Source organism: Topomyia yanbarensis, chromosome 3 (genome assembly GCF_030247195.1).
Source record: "Topomyia yanbarensis strain Yona2022 chromosome 3, ASM3024719v1, whole genome shotgun sequence".
Lineage (NCBI taxonomy): Eukaryota > Metazoa > Arthropoda > Insecta > Diptera > Culicidae > Topomyia > Topomyia yanbarensis.
In genome coordinates this window covers 316,582,514-316,602,329 of record NC_080672.1, presented here as the reverse complement: position 1 = coordinate 316,602,329, position 19,816 = coordinate 316,582,514, and the positions used below count along the sequence as shown (strand labels likewise).

The following is a 19,816-nucleotide window of genomic DNA, read 5'->3' as shown; positions in this document are numbered from 1 at the left end:
AAATAATGGGTGACATTGTTTGACACACACATGCATACATACACACATACACGTGCAGACATTTTCCGATCTCGACGAACTGAGTCGAATGGTATAAGAGACTCAGCCCTGCGGGCCTCGGTTAAACAGTCGAAATTCCAACCGATTGCATAACCTTTCTACACGAGAAAGGCAAAAAGGTTGTTCAGGCACCAAGAAATCTTTGTGAGCTTCTAGAAGATAGGGTGATGAGCCCATTTGCGCCATGTTTCTATTATCACTCTACCCATTTGAAGCCGTTGGTTAGAGCAGGGTCTGCCATCTTTGTTCAACGCATTGAGTCAAATGGTAGCGCAACAATAGGGGCACGCGATTCGAGCTTTCGTTGCGCTCAAACACGAGAATTTCACTATTTTCAGTGCATTTGTGTTATTACATTGATTATTAACAACGAAGCAAAGCTGTTGATGTCAATTTTTACGTATTCCATTGATTTTAGGGCGAGAAATTAATGAATTAGTGAGGCACCTTGCTTAGTATGGTGAAAATAAGCACTTCACCCTATGTGATGAACACTTACGAGTGAAGATTTGACGCTACTCCTAAAATTTCAAGCTTCATCGTTCATTTACAGCTTGCCCATCTAATGATATACTGTGAAGTGTTTTGATTTTTTGCTCGGTGCGTTAATCATAGTTAATGGAATACTTTACGCTGACGTCAAAAATGAACTGGAGTGTTCATTTTTGACAGTTCGGTTGTACTGTTTACGTTGATTTAGAAAAATTCTTTGCGATTTATTTCGAGCGAAATTTTACACAAAAATTTTCTAAGTTCATGTTAAAAGTACCAATGAACTCTCAAGAAAAGTGAGGTTAACTGTGTTAGTAAAGCACCTAATTAGCGAGTACAGTGCGAGTACAACAGTCGTGTTAGTGAACGAGTTTTCTCAATAACCTTTTTGTTTTTGAGATAACCATCACTTAATTTTTAAAGAAGAGAAATAAAAAATGTACATGTTCAAATGAATTATTGAGAATTGTCTGTTCTACAACTTTATAGAAGACTTCTAGTTTCTGTATCTGACTGTTAAAAATTTACTGTTAACGCTCTCTTTGCGGTGGAATATTGAACTAAAAAATTTTAGCCAAGGGATGAACCATATGTACTAAAATTCTTTCAAATATTCTGTTCAACTAAACCCAACCGGTAGTTATCGAAATAATACGGTTCGTGGGAATATACTACTAATTCAGCACCATGCCCCATGCAAAACTGACTCAAACATCACTACGTTAAAAGTTTAATGACTTATCCTACCAAAACTGGATTCATTAGCAGTCTTCAACAAATCGTATCGAATCGTGTTTTAGATCGATTTGCCTTAGATGAGTAGAAAACTAGTTGTGATGCATTGCACAGTATGCTGGGCCCGTGATGGGTGCATAGCGTGGTTTGTGTAATTCTACACCCGTGTTGACGTAGGACTATGTCTTTTTTGAATTGTATTATATCTGTCGATCGACATCTTCAGCACACTGGCCATTCATTTCACCTAAATAGCAGCTAGGGTGGTTCTAATTTAAGCAGGATCTAACATTGACCTTTTAAACGGTTCAAGTTAGAGCTTGACTGTCATTAATGAATTAGTAGAACAATACATCCTAGAAATAATTGTTAAAGGCTTGCAAGCTCTATCTTTCATACTTTCCCATTTCACAAGAAATCCCAAAGTAAGCTTCAGGGCATTCCTTAATACAGTTTTGTGCATATAGATTTTCTAATTTATACTATACACTTTTGGACAACTTCAAGATCGATTTAGGGCGCATAATAGTTTGTTCCAATACACAACAACGCCTAACCTGTTTTCATTTCGAAGATATTTGAAAAGTCACCTATTTACTAGGTTCTTAATTAGGGTAAGGTGGGGTAAATCCGACCTAGTAAATGGTTTTGGCTGTAAAATGCTTATTTTACATCGGATCAAGTCGTTTTATATACCAAATTAAAGGTTAGACTCCTGGGCAACTTTCTATATATAGCATTTTATTCAGATCTTGGGAATATTTTGAGATACAAGCCTTTAACGAAAAATTTCATTTTTGTAGTTTTCAAAAATGGTGGGGTAAACCCGACCCCCTATGCTTTTGGTTGATTTTATGCAGATATTACCCAAATTTTATGGTTTTTCAATGATAAATCAATGAATGTTGTGTTATTGAATTGTAACATGAAGAAAATGGAGTTCAATGTCAATCTTGGAATGCTAAAATCACGAGCAGTAGCACGTAATGATATTCCCATTTGCATGGGAGCAATTGCTTGACGAATACTATAATCATCACGTTTTTGTGTTTTTCGTTTGTAATTGTGAATTGTTTTTCATAAAAATAATATAAAATAACAATAAAAATATATTTCAATTTGATAAATAAACATTTTCTTAGCAAAAAAGCGGTCGGATTTATCCCACTATTTATAGGTCGAATTTGCCCCACCGCGTCATTTTTCATTACGATGCAATTAAAAAAAGTTATGAAAAAGGTTGAACCAAATTCATCTACGCACTTTGTAGGACTTTATTCAAAGAATTTAAATCCACTTACATTTTTTATGCAATCACTTTGACAATCAGAAATATCCTGTAGGCAACCCGATCAGAATGAAATAACAAGATTATAACAGAACACAATTTTTGTAACATATTGTGTTATAAATTTGGTCTCGTTAGTAGTTAAACTAACAGAAATTTATAACAAATAACAACGTGAGATAAATTTTTGAAATATTTCTGTTATGTATTTCCGATCGGGAATAATACACAAAAGTCATATCAAAAGTTGTAAAAACACACTTTTTGTCGTTTGAGCATCTCAATGTAGATTAATAAAATGCTGTCATGCCACCATTATGATTATTTTCGATGCTCTACACGACACCAGTGATATTAGTTCGCGTAGTGCTTCTGGTTTTCGGTAACAGAGGGGGGTCGGGTTTACCCAACGGTCGGATTTGCCCCACCTTACCCTATATCTGCTTTCCATACATCTATAATCGCACTTTTAAGCTCATCCACGGTAGAGTAACGTTTGTTGTTAGCAATGATTCGATGTACGAGGATTTCTCATTGGTTTTTTTGGCTTGGGTTCAGGAGAACATCATTTTTTGTCTTTAAACCGTTTGATGGTTTCAGTGCTTTTGTTCGTTGATCTTGTTGGAAAGTGAACTTTGTGCGTAAATACCGCCGTTTGAAGAAAAGCAAACAGAAGGCCATTTCTATAATCTTTGCTGTTTATTTTGCTGAAAGTAAACGCTAAGTTCAGCGCCCCATACCCGCAAACCATGGAACTTCTTCCTCCGAAATCAAGTGTGGAAAAATGTACTTCCTTTCGTATATCACGCCCATACGAATACAATCCGTCATGACAATCAATGTTAAACTTTGCTAAAGATAACCTATCGCAAGAAAGATATTACTTTCAATAGCAGATATATACGGTATTGCAAGTATGTGCAGTCGCGGTTCATGTTACCCAAGTAGCAATTTTTGTTGCGGTAAATACTTCAAAACCAGTTGGCAACAAAAAACCCATACGTTTTCTGTTGCAAACTGGTTTTTGGTACTAAAATTGCTGCTGGGGTAGCTCTTGCAAGTTTTGTACTCTTTGCTCAGGAAAAGTGCCATTTTTCACAAATATTTGTTGAATAGTTTTTCGAGCTCGTTTAAATCCAGTTCAGTCTTAATTTGACTTAGCGATTTTGTCAAATTAAATGCCGTGTTGTCTCCTTCTTGTCACGGCTTGTTAGTTTGCTTTTGATAGTTTTTGGGTTCTTTTTGCTATAATTTATCGGATCCTCCAGAGCATTTCTAAATATACACCGCGATCTACCAACCCCCTTCGTAATCTGCTTGATACTCATATTAATTCGCTTGTAGGGGACAAAGGGTAACGGTGGAACATCAGGAACTATGAAACATTCGCAATATAATCATAATGCATGAACAGAATCGTTTCATAATTCATTACACGTGTTGCTATATTCTATCTATCTTTCAGGATTGCAGATTCGGATATTTGTTATTGCTTAAATAATATAATTTACAAGTGTAATATTCAACTATAGACGACGTCGTGTTTCATAATCCCTACTCACGAGGCATTCTGGTAATTTTTCGCACCGACTGTTTATTATCCAAAACAGTTATTACGTCGAATTACGTAGCAGCCTAAACCGGTTCGAGCATAGTGAAAGAGCCTTAATCTGGCAGTAGCAGGCCCTCGTGGGACCTTAAAAAAGTAAAACATGCTTTGCATATTTTCCTGTTGACGGTCCCGGGTGTGATGGTATGGTTGGGTGTCATTTTGCCAAATCCGCAAATCGCTTGCCCGACAAAGATTTGTTGGTCAATTTCGACCGGTTTAATACCATCATGACCTTGCTGTGTCACGTTTTTCGCCGCCACTATCATTCCACTAGGTTCTCCGATGCTCTTCAAATGTGTAAATCACATAAGATACGAAACAATGTGCGATTTCTAGCTGTACTCCTGCCAATCCATCGATAAGAGACGTTTAGGTATTGATATAACTTGGCGAATATAAACAACTCCACATTTTGAAAAAGTTTTGAAATATACATGGGTCAGCTCAAATTTTTGTTCTAGGTGTGAATTCAAGAACTTTCGCCAAAAATGGCTTAATTTGGACATGATTTAGAGGTGTCTCCAATCAAAAATCGTGTTTTTGCTATGTTTCCATAGGAAGATCACTTACACTCTGATATGATAGACCCAATTAAACAAGCACTACTTTCAATTTATATGTCTTCCATTTCTGCAAAGATCTTTAAAATGTATGAAACGTTAAGATTTGATGTAATCTCCAATTTTGATGAGAGATGATGATTTTTTTAACTGAGTTGATTTCTCATATAGGGTCAAGTGTCTGTATTAGCCCTATTACAGAGAGCGCCTCACTAATTTATTAATTACTCGGCCTATAATCGATGGAATTCGTACAAATTGGCATCAACAGCTTTGCTTCGCCTTTAAGAACTAAAAAAAATAATCCAAATGCCCTAAGAACGGTGAAATTCTCGTGTTTGAGCGCAACAAATACTCAAATCGGATACCCCTACTGTTGCCCTAGCATTTGACTCAATGAGTTGAATAAAGATGGCAGACGCTGCTCTAATCAAATGGGTAGCGTGATAATAGAAACATGGCGTAAGTAGGCTCATTACCCTATAAAGGATACAAAATTACTCTGAAAATCAACAACCTTAATTCGTTCCGGATTTTAACACGGGAGCTTCTAGCGATGAGCGGCTAGAAGTACTCCGCCATCTATCGGACCACTTCCTCTCCCCTTAGCCATTTCACCAAACTCCCCTAAGACCTACAACCCACTGTCCCCATTTTTCAAGCTAAAGCAATCCAAAAGGCTGATAAAAACGGGTCTTCACTGTAGTTCTTCTGAGGATTCTGAAGGGTGTTGTAAAGAGATATATCTAGACCTCACGGTCTTTCAATTGCCATTCTCTTGCATAGACCGTTTCCAGCATTAAATTATGATTTAGTCAATCAAGGTCTTGTCCAACAGTAAATGACGTGTAAAACCAAGATGATACCAGATGAGGAATTTTGCATATGTAAACAGAGAGATTTGGCATTATGTTTGGTAGAATCAACGTGACCTCAATAGTGTATCGCATTCTTCGAGGGACATTCTGTTCCTCCCTTTGAGGCAGAGTCTGGCTTTCCACACGCGACGATATTTGCAGCAGATCTGAGCAGATCATTTAAATATACCGCGTTGGTTAGACAGCAAGCAAAAAACAGTAGCTATGCAGACAAACACAAATGATTAAAAAAGAACAAGAGCACAAACCCGTCTGAAGTATTACCTAATGGCGGTCCCGGAAGAATGAGAATTGTAAGAAACAAGAAGTTTAGGTTTAGTCGGTATGCTTACTGCAAAGCACAACAGTAAGAAACCGACACTACTACAAGCCACCAGACAATGGTGTCTGTTGAAGGTTCGCTCTCGATGTTGTCCCAAATTGTTAAGCTGAGTCGATTGATACACAAGCCTCGAACCTCCAACTCTCGGAAAAATTGTTCAAAATTTGAGGGTGTTTATATTTTTTTATAAGAAACGTATAAATATCATAGCCCCATGACTGTTTTTCCACATGGGCTTGGTCATAGGTAAAATTTGATTTATTATACGAACGAAAATGCAGTGTTATGTTTAGCTTGATATGTTTGCCTATTGTAGTTTTCAAACGGTTTACTTTAGTATCCATTGTCAATAGTAGTGCCCTTGAATTCTCACGAAACGTAAGATTATTGTTAATTGAAAGATAGTAACTAATGATGTCACACACACCGCAAATTACGCAAAACCCCAACATGTATTCCTATCAGGATACTGGAACTTAGAGACCACATTTGTAATAATTGAAATTGATAATTGTTCAGGTGGAACAATGTATGTGGTAAAAAAATCGCTTCCAGCTTTGGTAGGCTATACCATATTCACCCGCAAACCACGTGTCTCCAGGACACTGATTAAAAATTTCCCATTAGCTGGAAAACAACTGCCACAGCTCCGATCTAGTGGAATTCCCGTAACTCTAAGCACCGGTTACTTTATTCCCTAGTAGTTCTCATTGAAAAGGCAAATTAGTATTTCTCCTCATTTCCAATAAATTCGTCACAGGCTCTATTGCGCGCCGATGAAGTCTATGTAATTTATATTTCGTGCAACAGGTTGACCCGCCTATAACTAGTTACGGCTCACGAGCAGGTAAACCACAGGCCGCTAACCGAACCCGCTATCAACAACAACAATGATGGAGATGAGTGTTATTGATTTATTCATTGCTTGTTCGTACGCGTGCATTAATTTACAATCATAATCGGTATTCACATTTGGTGGTCGTGTTGTTTGATCATTAGCTAAGTTGTACTGAACGAACCGCTGATGTGTGAAAGTAATTTAAATTTTTAGATTGAGAGTAATTCTAAAAATATAGAGCTGGTATAAATTTTGGGCACATTGTGATTGTAAACCGGTTTTTGAAAAGCATCTTTGAAGCTAGTTCTAATCATGTAGTGCTTTAGTTTGGTTCGAGTTTTTATGATCAGCCGTGTGGAAAGTTGAGAAGATTTCACATATAACAGCGCTAGTTGTATAAGCACTGTTACCTAATATCAATTAGAACACAGAGAACAGACTTCTATGTACTAACGTTAAAATACTAGCGATAATAGGCATTTAAGTTATTACACAAATTATGAAAAAACTGTGTAAATTTCTGACCGATATACGTTGAACATCAGCGACTCACTCTACCATCCATTGAACTGTTAGTTAAACGTAGTTTTAAAACTATATTCTGATTGCATTACTTCGATCACAGCGCTATCTACAATCATTTGCTAAACATGCTTCAATCGCTATATTTATTCGGCAACTGTAGAGACATGATTTTAATATTTTCCTAAACATCTGTTATCTGTGGTAGAACTAGGTCGGATATTTTGATGTCTCTATGCCATCAGCTGTGGATTCCCCTCTTATCTTTAAATTGACCGTTAGTTTTTACACAACTCAATCGCTCGAGATGGATATCTATTTTCTTTGCGTCTATCATATAATCTAACATTTCTTGCATTTATTCTCATTTCAGTCCATATCAATAGCTGGCAGCACACTAAAATGTCAAATAAAAATAATCCTCAAAGTAACGGATCGCAGCAACAGCAGTCGGTGAATCTCAAACATGGCATCAGCAACGACGCGATGTCCGTATCCAGCTACAAGGGTTCAAAGGATGTTCTAAACGCGAAATTCAACAAAGCACCGGACAAAGCATTCAGCTCCGTCAGCAGTAATAAACCGGTTTCATACTTCAAATTGGTAAGATTGCAGCTCGCGATAGAATAAACTATCGAGCATGGCAATAATCATTATCCTTTCTGATTCACAGTTCCGTTTCGCCACATGGGGAGAAATAAGTGCTACCATTCTGGGGGTGTTACTGGCCTCGTTTGCGTCGTTGGGACTGCCCTACGGTGTCATACTGTACGGCGAGTTCACGACGCTGCTGGTAGATCGAACTATCGGAATAGGAAAGTCGACCGACACAGCAATCCTGTCGATGTTCGGCGGTGGACACATATTGTAAGTTGAAATAGTTAGCTTGGGTTTTTTGATCTGATCTATCCTGTATCTATCTGGTTCGGTCTACATATTGTACATTATCGCACTATTATTTTACCATAAATTTTTGATCTACTGCCGGTGTGACTTCCGGCGAGGCGATATATCTGATTTTCTTCTGCTCATAAGAAGAATTTGGTACATTTGCTGGATTGAACACATAGAGTGGCGCTGTGAGGCTCTCAGCAAATTAAAAAGTAAGATTATGAGTCTATTTGGGTCTACTTTGAAACATGCCGCCCTATTTTGTTAGCTACTAGATCTGCAATCGATGGAATGCGTATAAATTGGTATCATTATCTTTGATTTGTTCCTAAGAACCAATATAATAAGAAATATTGCTCGGTAAAATACTCGCATTTGAGCATAACGAAAACTCGAATCGACTGTCCCAATATGAGCCAATGCATTGAACAAAGATGGCAGACACTATTCTAAACACCGGATTCCTATGGGTAACGTCATAATGGGAATAAGTAGAAAATAGACTGACTGCCCTATGTAAAATGGACACATTTTGCTTTTTTTTGTATTCAGTATAGATCAGAATGCGATGGCCAATAACCTCGAGTTGTTTAGTAAAAGCTAACACTTTGTGTACTGCGATTAAACTGTACAAGATGTACCACAGACAAACAGATACACTTGACATCATTTTTATCATATTTACTAGTTCTAACGACATTCAATTTGCAAAGAACTGGTTTATTTTAGAGTCATGATACACTCAAAGTACGGCAATGGTATGAAGATGAAATTATAGGAAAAGGTAAAATATTAGCAAGCATAAAGTTTCGAAGTCAAAGGAAACCTTCACATCAAGCCCTTTGCTACGTTAAAACTCTTGAATGCCTGAGTGTTTTATTTAATCAACTAGTGTGTCAACCTGTGTGTCAACAGCGTATAGCCGCAAGTACAAAGTCAATACCGTGTCTCAGCTTTGTACTCTTAGGTTGGCTGATGAAATGCCATCATTTTATTCTTGTTTTTATTGATTGTGACTCAGCTTTTTTCTGTTTTCGTGGAATGAAATATATGAAAGATTTTTAGACCCTTATACTCAAGATAGAAAACTTCTTTTCCCACATTTTTTTCTTCTATCCCTTGATTTACTTTGAGTAAGCAAAGTAAATTTTTCTTACTGATTTAGAATATCAGTAATGGTTCATATCTAATAATATAGGGTAATAAGTATATTTTCATCATGATCCTATTATTGTCTCGTCTATTTTAGGCCATTGATTAGAGCTGCGTTAGCATAAAAACACATTTAATCCACCTAACCAATGGTCCAATCGTCAATTACGTAAACTGAAAAGACTGCGAGCAGCTGCACTTCGGCACTACACCAGCCGACGAAACCCCCTCACAAAACGAGAGTTTATTGAAGCCAGTAACAATTACAAGGCATATAATAGCTTTCTCTATTCAAGACACGTCGCACAAACCCAATCGAACCTGAAACAAAATCCAAAGCAGTTTTGGTCTTTCGTTAACGGGAAACGTAAAGAAAATGGGCTTCCTTCCAGTATGTTCCTTGCAAATGAAACATCAAGTACCCCAAGCGGCATCTGTGACCTATTTGCGCAGCATTTCTCAAGTGTGTTTAAAAAAGTCTCGGCCAACTCCACTCAGATGGAATATAGTCTTCAGGATGTCCCTCATGATGTAATTAATTTAGGCATTATTCAATTTACTGACGAAGATATTCTAACTGCTATGAGAAAGCTAAAGTCTTCAACATCGGCAGGACCAGATGGTATTCCTTCCATTATAATCAAAAGATGCGCAAGCGCATTATGTACGCCTTTAAGACTAATTTTTAACCAATCGCTGTCGCAATCAACGTTCCCCGTCTGTTGGAAAAAATCAGTTATGTTTCCGGTTTTTAAAAAAGGTGATAAGCAAAATGTTGCGAACTATCGTGGCATAACTTCACTCTGCGCTGGCTCAAAGTTATTTGAAATATTAGTAGGAAATGTGCTGTTTCGCGAGACCAGAGCATATATATCGAAGGACCAACATGGCTTTTTTCCTGGTAGATCGACAACTACTAATCTAGCCCAATTCACTTCGCTCTGTATTAAAAATATTGAACTTGGATCTCAGGTCGATACTGTATACACGGATCTCAAGGCTGCATTCGATCGTGTAGATCACACTCTTCTACTGGCAAAGATGAAGCGGCTGGGCGCTTCGGATTATTTTATAGGGTGGCTTAAATCATATCTCGTAAATCGTTCTCTGTGTGTAAAATTAGGAAATAACGAGTCATACAGTTTCATCAACTTGTCGGGAGTGCCTCAAGGGAGCAATCTAGGACCGTTGCTTTTCTCGTTGTTTTTCAATGACGTTTGTTTTGTTATACCTCCTGGGTGTAGACTTATATATGCCGATGATCTCAAACTATTTCTTATTGTGCGGTCAATAGAAGATTGCAAAGAACTACAGAAACACTTAGATGCTTTTTGTTGTTGGTGTAATCGCAACTTGCTGGCTCTCAGCGTGTCCAAATGCTCCATAATATCTTTTACACGTAGAAAAAATCCAATACTGTGGAACTACACCATTTCCGGGGAATCGCTAGAGAGAATGACAGTTGTCAGAGACCTCGGTGTACTTCTGGACTCACAACTGACATTCAGAAATCATTACTCTCATGTTACAGCACAGGCAAATAGAAATCTCGGTTTCATTATAAGAATCGCCAAAGAGTTCACTGATCCATATTGTTTGCGGGCACTCTATTTTTCACTTGTGCGATCTATCTTGGAAGCTTCAGCACCCATTTGGTGTCCTTACACAAGCATTTGGATCAACCGAATAGAAGCAGTGCAGGCAAGATTCCTCCGTTTTGCTCTTAGAACTCTGCCGTGGCGTAACCCAACAGAGCTACCACCGTACATCGATCGCTGTCGTCTGCTCGATATGGAAACCCTAGCCAAAAGGCGGAACACATTTAGAGCAGTATTTGTTGGGAAGATATTAACTGGCCAAATAGATGCTGCAGATATTCTCTCACAAATAAATGTCAATGTGCCCCCGAGAAGTCTCAGATCGCATAACTTTTTAAGACTCGAGTTTCAACGCACCGAGTACGGTCAAAACGAACCCATTAGGGCGATGTGTAATGTTTTTAATAGTGTTTATGGCCATTTTGACTTTTCTGTTTCTTGTGATGTTTTCAAAAATAGACTAAGAAGGTTGACTTAGATTTTAAGATTCATTTTTTGTAATATTTGTATTTTTTATTTATGTAATGCTGTGTACTATGTTATTATATTTTATTGTAGTGTGAATCCATTGTAATCAGGTGTGAATATATGAAAAGATAATGGGTTTTTACGCCCATTTGAGGATTGCTTCTGAAGTATATCCTGAAATGGGCTTTTCCCATTCAACTACATTTCATGTAGACCAACATAGGTCAGATGAAAAACAAGAATAAATAAATAAATAAATAAATAAATAAATAAACAGTGAGATGAGACATTTCTTACACATATCACTTTGGATCATTCATTAGTTTGCAGAACTCACGCGTAGTTGGCACCCAATTATAGGTGAGATGAACACAAAAATTATTAATGCAAAAAAATAAAAAAAAAGTATCAGATTCATGACAATGAAAGAATTTTTAATATAAAAAAATCTATTTAATAAAATAAATAAATATTAATACAATAAATTAAATTGTTTCAAACCAATAAAACGAATGACTGAAGAGAGTCAATATAATTAATAAAATGAAGAAACTGAATAAAATATATGAACAGAAAGAAACAATAAAATATTAAAATCAGTAAAATAAATGAAATGAATATGAATGACAGCAATAACACAAAAAAATAAATTGAAATAATAAAATTAATGCAACAAACAAATTGAAATGAACTGATATGAAATTAACACTTGCATGCCGAACATTTTACTGGGCATACAAGATTCCAATACTGTTTTTTTTCTCTCAAAACTGTTGGAGTAAAGAAACATGAAAAACCGAAAATTTGTTGAAAACAGATGCTTCTCTAGCATCCTCAATACACATCTTCTGCCAAGTTTTTAATAGTTCATTTGGGCGGTAAGGTAGTCGAAGACAGTCTAAACTGATAAGATTTATCAGTTTTCAAAAATATTTTAAGACAACGAAGATATATCAAAATCAACCGATAACTGAAAATGTTTCTGGCAGAACTGCCCCTGTGTAATTCAAACAGAACAAAAGCTATACCCTCAGTTCAACGGATGACTCTTGTAGCTGTTACCGCTCAAATAAAAGGTAATAGTCACAGTTGTTAGCTTTACCCCAAAGTTATAGCTGTTTGGAAACGTTGTTGTTTTTAAACAACATGGGCATGCAGGGGTTAATAAAATCAATAAATCGAATAGAACTAATAAAACAAACAAAATTAAAAAAATGAATCGAATAAAAATAAAGAATAAACAGAATAGAATGACTAAAATTAAAAATTCAAAAATATTTAAAAATATATATAAAAAATAGATTAAAATTTAATTGTGTCTAATTAGTATTCTGGATGAAATGCATTATTCATTTAACGAAAATAAGTCAGATTATGAAATGTGTCAACCGAAAAATTATCTCGAAAAGTCAACGTAGGGGTTAGGTATTTTTAACATAGAATGTGTATGCAAAATTTGAAATAAATCGGTTAAGTACGAGACGATCTATAAAAAGCTTCATCGCCGAGTCGCTTGTCGATATTTTTGCATGAAAAAATAACATTGTTATTGAAATGATGCATTGTAATACACAAAAGTTTTGGTCAATTCGCTTCAACCAAAGTTCTAAAAAAAATCGCCAAAAAAGTGATTTTTTTCTTTTGCTGAAACCCAGACCAGAATTTTAACGCGTAATTAGAATATGTAGTAATCTGAGATAAGGTCACATGTATTTTCAAACCCCTTAAACAGAGCTCGACAGAGAGAATACGATTCATGTATAGTAATACCTGTAAATAGTATTCATTTGCATTGAAGTAGATAGAAAGGAGTGTGAAGTTGTTAGGCTATGTGGGCGATTATATTATTGTAGATAGCACAAAAGCCATGAATTCAGTCAATTACAACGCAGTTTCTTTTCAGTCATTCTTATAGCTTGCGAATAGTTTCATTCGGAATTCTCGTTCGGGAGATATGGATCAATGAGTCGTATACAAACCAGTAACATGTAAAGGAAAAAACCTGTTTTAATCCACCTAGCGGTGCAATTGTGCCTTTCTCATTTGTCTACGATTCCATGGCTGGTTATGTTCAATACAACGGTGGAAATGTATATTACATATTCAGTACGATTTGCACATACATACAATGGATCGACAGCCACGATCTTGAGATGCTATGTGTCGACACTGAAACATCGCTTAAAACCAGCGGCGGATCAAGGATCCGGGGGGTCCGGACCCTGCCGAAAATTTTCAACTTGTTAAGAATTTTTAAACTAGTTTCAATTTTAAAATAGCAACCCCTCACTGGATACTCCTACCTACGCCTAAAAAAGTAAAAAAAAATCGCGGTTATCCGGACCAGGATTAGGTTAACGGTTTTTAGAGTGATTGCATAACCTTTCTATATGGGAAAGGCAAAACGGTAGTAGCTGACTGAAGGGTTGTACCTTTCATTTCAGACTAAGTTTGTTCAGCCATCTCTAAGAAACAGTGGTGACATTTTTTGCCACATAAACGCAAACATACATACATAAATACACACAGACATTTTCCGATCTCATCGAACTGATTCGAATGGTATATGAGATTCGGCTCTCCGGGTTTTGGTTAAAAGGTCGATGTTTAGAGCGATTGCATAACCTTTCTATATGAGAATGCAGAAAAGTGCAAAAAGTTAAGTCCTTCCGGGATCCTAGTAACATTTTTTTTCGATGGTACATCAAAACTCAACGTTTCATGCTTTTTAAAGACATTTGACATAAAAAATATGACATCGATTTCTGATATTTCATGTGGTCCTACGTTTAGAACAAAAAATGTTCCGGCTTATTTGGGAATTTCATGCGTGACCGAACGGTTCAGTCTATATTTCTGAAACCATAAATCCGATTCCTACGAAATTTCATGGCAATCTATGGGGATAATATCCCTTTCATTTGAGACTAATTTCGTAAAAATCGGTCCGACCATTTCCGAGAAACTAATGTGAGTTTGGTAATTTTGAACGATGGACATTTTTTATCGATACTGCCGGAACATTTTACGGTGGGCAATGTGGCCAACAAGACTTAAAATGAATGGTGGGGGGAGGGTTTATCGGAGGTGTAACCAACCGCATTGTATACCTTCCATTTGATTCTTGGTTTGTGAAAATCGGTTCAGTCATCACCGAATAAACGATATGATTTTAATTCTGGAATATACCCGAGACCCGGGACTTCCGGAATTGTCGATAGTGGACAATAACTTCAAAGAATCTTTAATTGGGCATCAGTGATCTAGATCTGCAAATCAGAGTTATTTTTTGTTCATTTCTGTAGATTTTGAACCTCTGAGATATTCCAATCGTAACGGTTTATATGGGAAATTCCTATGTGACCGCATTAATCAACCTATAGCTCCGGAACCTATAGTCAGATCGGAATAAAATTCAATAGCAGATAATGGCAGTGTTATTTCTTTCATTTGAAATCAAGTTTGTTCAAATCGATCAAGAATTCATTGAGAAATAGACAGGATATTAACTTAGGAATTTGGCAAGTTCCCCGAGGGCATCAAGAACCGTCATAGGTGGCAAATGTGGTCAAAACTACTTCAATTGGCCATTATTAATCTAGACCCGCAAATACAAGTAATGTTGCATACATTTTAATATGTGTTGCATCATTTGGATATCATGGTGGTACCAGTTTAAATGGGAATTTGCTGTGTGACCGCACTCTTCAACCCGAAACTCCGGAACCGGAATTCCGATCAAAAAAAAATCCAATAGCAGCCGATGGGAACGTTACACCTTTCATTTGGGACTAAGTTTGTGAAACTCGGTTCAGCTATCTCTGAGAAAAGTGAGTGAGATTGTGTTCGCGTACATACACACAGACGCACATACACACAAACAGACATTTGCCGAACTCGTCGAGCTGAATCGAATGGTATAAGTCACTCGGCCCTCCGGGCCTCCGTTAAAAGTCGGTTTTCAGAGCAATTGCAATACCTTTCTATTGAGAAAGGCAAAAATAATTTAATTCTTTCATTTTTTTGTGTTTTTAGAGAAACATAGCTGCACACAGTATTCAGATATCAAACCCGAAATATGGATGTGGTTAAGGGTCAAAAAATGGCAACCACAGGCGAATTTATTTTCTTTATAAATTTTTGCGTTTTGTTTTTTTCCTTTGTAAATATCCTCTAATATTAAACAATAACGAAAACTTACCTTTGCTCATTTTTGCCTTTCTCCTATAGAAAGGTTATGCAATCACTCTGAACATCGTCAACTTAATCCCGGTCCGGAGGGCCGTCTGTCATATACCATTCGACTCAGTTCGTCGAATTCGGCAAATGTCTATGCGTACGTGTGTGTGTATGCGACCAAAAATAAGCACATCGGTTACTCAGGAATGGCTGAACCGATTTTTTCAAACTTACGTTCCCATAGCCTGCTATTGAATTTCATTAAATTCCGAGTTCCGGTTCCGGAGTTACGGGTTTAAGAGTACGGACACACAGCAAATTCACATTATTGCCTTTCACCTTGTCAACGCAGAAACCGTCGAGCTGGCAACACTGCCTAGCAAATGCAACGCGTCCGCTTCAAAAGCAACACAACAGTAAAGCGCCGCGTCAGTGGGTGACAGACGTCATTTGATGACAGTGGAGATACGTCACCGAACTGTCAACGGCAAGACCGCGTGTTCTCGTAATCGGTCTATTCCACATTAGCCGTGAACGAGAACAGGACTGAACTGGCAAAGTGCTGAAAATTAAACAAATTGAAAATTTAAGTATTAAAGTGAAGAAAAGTAAAGATAGTAAAGAGTGAAAGCGAGGTTAGGAGTAAAGTATAGAATTAGATAGAAGTGAGTTAACTGTGCTAGAAGGAAAGTAAGTTAGCAGCTAAGAAAGAAGAAATATTTTTAATTATTGAAATCTAATTTAACCCCTTTAGCTCGCGGACGAAGCTAACCGCTATCTAGGGCGGAGAAAAGGAATAGCCCACCAAATTGTAAGGTACATTTACAATATAAATACGCTCACTAATTCCGAATTATAATTACAGTTGAAGCTAATTAAAATCATTACGCTGTCAAAACGGCCTTTTTCCTTCGCCCTACAACCTCGACAATCTTCAAAAATTTGAGGTAAGATGGCCGAACAGACGCCAATTGGAGATACAACGGAGTTGGAACAAGAGGAATCCAATTGTGTGGCCTGCCAACGTCCGGATAGTGCGGACAATATGGTCCAGTGTGACCAATGCGACGGATGGCGGCACTATACATGCGCCGGGGTGGATGCGAGTGTGATGAACCGGTCATGGGTGTGCGGTGATTGCACCTCCATGCAAGAGGATGCCATTTCATTGAAGAGCGGTTCCAGTCGTGCCAGTGCAGCGTCGGCGCTTTCCGTCTGTATGAGCCAGCTGGTGGAAAGGCAGCAGCTAGAACGAAAACGTGCGGAAATAGAGCTGCAACGCCGCCATCTTGATGAGCAACAAAAACTCATCGACAAAGTGCTGGAAGGAGAAGAAAATAGCAGCCATCGCAGTGGTGTTTCAGCGCGCAGTGCTACCAATGAAGCGGCTTCACCTACTTCAAGTAAGCGTCTTTCTACTCCACTTCCCCCCGGTGCCCCACTAGCATCATCTGTTCGTCGTTCGGTACCGGCGCCGGGTACACCCAGATCGGTAGCGCCACCGATGGTAACCATTCCCCTAGCAGTGTTGAAGCCGTCTGCGTCTCAGTTACCGCAGGGAACGAAATCTGAGGATGCATTGTTGGAACTCAGGAACCGAGTGGAGCAATGCGAAAGGCGAGCAAAACCGACACACGAACAGCTATCAGCACTACAAGCACAGTTGGAACTGTGCCGCAACATACTTGAGGGATTTCAATCCAGTGCGGAAATGTGCGAACGAGTCGGACAACCGGAAGCAAGCAGTACAGTGACGGAGCAGTTACCAAAGCCAGCGGCAAGCCAGCCGCGCATGGAGAAGCAGACCGGCGCCATTCCCAAGGCGGGCCGAACGTTAGCAACTGTCCCGGAGGACGAACGAATTCGGTCTAAAAATGGTTCCGAAGCTGACGCAGTAGGTGGAATCGACCCAATGAATCGTCGCTGGCCTGTGAGGGAACCGGTAAGCCATACTAGTTTGGCAGCGGTAAGTCAAACAATCGCAGCAACGGAAAGCAATCCAAGCTATATGGAACCCCCAGGTAAGCGTCAAGCCTTGAGTAATTATTCAATAAATGCAAACGAATACACTTCTCAATATTGCCCCACGACCAATATGTATGAAATTTCCCGTGAACAGTCGCGAAATTTCGCGCATCCGGGAAATAGTAAAATTCCTCCTGAAGTTCCCCGCGAGCAGCAGCAAGTTTTTCACGCGCGCCCGGGTGTAACACAAATACTAACTCTGCCCAAGAGTCAATATAAGAATAAAACCGATGAACGAATGCGTGATTCCCCCACATACCCGGTTGAATTCAATAAATTTCCCCTGCCCCCTCGTCTGTCAGAAAATGTGTATCAAGACCAAGTGATTCCCCCTCGAGCTCCAGGAGGTCCAACGCAGCAGCAGCTAGCAGCACGGCAGTCCCTGGCTAAGGAACTTCCCCGATTCTCTGTAGACCCAGCGGATTGGCCGATCTTTATTTCAAGCTATCGATACACAACAGAAGCCTGCGGCTTTTCGGATGGTGAGAACATGCTTCGCCTGCAACGATGTTTGTCTGGTTCTGCGCTTGAAACAGTACGTAGTCGGCTGGTGTTACCAGCAGCGGTGCCCCAAGTGATCGAGACACTTCGTATGCGATTTGGACGTCCTGAGTTGCTGATCAACGCTCTGCTACGCAAGGTGCGAGACATCCCAGCACCACGGTCCGACAGATTGGAAGGTCTCATCGATTTCGGGATGGCGGTGCAAGCGTTATGCGACCACATCGAAGCGGCGAACGAACGCGCTCATTTATCGAATCCTTCACTACTACAGGAACTCGTTGCGAAGCTTCCCGCAGATCAAAGGATGATGTGGGCAGGATATAAGCGTAGTTTTCAAGTCGTCGATTTAAAAACCTTCGGCGATTACATGACGTCGGTGGTGCAGGACGCGTCGAGCGTAGTAACCTTCGAACCTGAGTCCAGAAGGAACAACCCACGCGATCGTCCAAAGAACAAAGCGTTCGTGAACACTCACGCGATGGAAGGAGCAGTCAGTTCTGTACGATCAATAAATGTGCCAACCGGCGCAGCGAAACAGTTTGACTGCGCACACTGCAGCAAAAGTGGTCATCGAGTGCGCGAGTGTATTGCATTTAAAGCGTTGCACGTCGACGACCGCTGGAGAAGAGTCCGAGCTTTAGGTCTTTGTCAGAATTGTCTATTCAGCCATGGACGCAGGGCGTGTCGGATTCGTAGTAGTTGTGACATCGAGGGTTGTCAGTTCCGCCATCATCCACTGCTTCACTCTCTACGTGGGCCTCCAAAGGCTCCAGCATCGAATGCATTAGTGGCGGAGAATCACACCCACCGTCTTCTGACTTCGTCGACGCTGTTTCGGATAATTCCCGTGATCCTACATGGAAGCGACGTCTCGATTGATACCTTTGCATTCTTGGACGAGGGATCAGATCTGACACTAATGGAACATGATCTGGCTGTATCGTTGGGTCTGAAAGGTAGCCCTCAGCCTTTGTGTCTACGCTGGACGGGAAACACTTCCCGCATGGAAAAGGAATCGCAACGCATCACTTTCGAGATCGCAGGTGAAGGACAGCACAAACGGCACAAGATAGTGAACGCAAGAACGGTTCAATGTCTCAATCTGCCGAGTCAGAGTTTCCAGGTGGAAGAAGCAGCGACAAAACACGCGCACCTTAGGGGGATTCCGGTTAGCAGCTACCATAACGCAAAGCCTAAGATCCTCATAGGAATCGACAACCTACGACTTGCGCTACCACTTAAAGTAAGAGAGGGCGATGGTACCGGTCCTATAGCTGCGAGAACCAGATTGGGCTGGTGTGTCTACGGCCCGCGAGAAAGCGGTGACACCGAAGCTTATAATTTCCACGTAAGCAGATGCGATTGCGACGAAGAACTTCACGATACGGTGAAGCAGTTTTTTGCCATCGAAGAAGCAGGCGTGCGCCCGTCAAACATTCCAATGTCTAAGGAAGAACAACGAGCGCTAACTATCCTGGAAACTACAACCCGACGAGTAGAGAACCGTTTCGAAACGGGTTTGTTGTGGAAAGAAGACAATGTAGAATTCCCGAACAGCTACACGATGGCGGTACGTCGTCTAGAATGTCTCGAACGCAGAATGGATCGCGATCCGCTGCTAAAAGAGAACCTCCATCGACAGATGTGCGAATACGAGGCAAAGGGTTACGCGCACAGGGCTACGAAAGCGGA

The 19,816-nt window shown here is 39.4% G+C and overlaps 1 protein-coding gene across 2 annotated transcripts in view; it reads left to right on the top strand.

Annotated features, from left to right (window-relative positions):
- LOC131694047 (multidrug resistance protein homolog 49) overlaps positions 1-19,816 on the top strand; it is a 96,698-nt gene that overhangs the window by 65,475 nt on the left and 11,407 nt on the right. For both annotated transcript variants that reach the window (XM_058982402.1, XM_058982401.1), the window contains exons 2-3: positions 7,681-7,910; positions 7,981-8,174. In XM_058982402.1, the coding sequence (XP_058838385.1) occupies positions 7,710-7,910; positions 7,981-8,174 (395 nt within the window). In that variant the 5' untranslated portion in view covers positions 7,681-7,709. The remainder of the gene's footprint in view (positions 1-7,680; positions 7,911-7,980; positions 8,175-19,816) is intronic.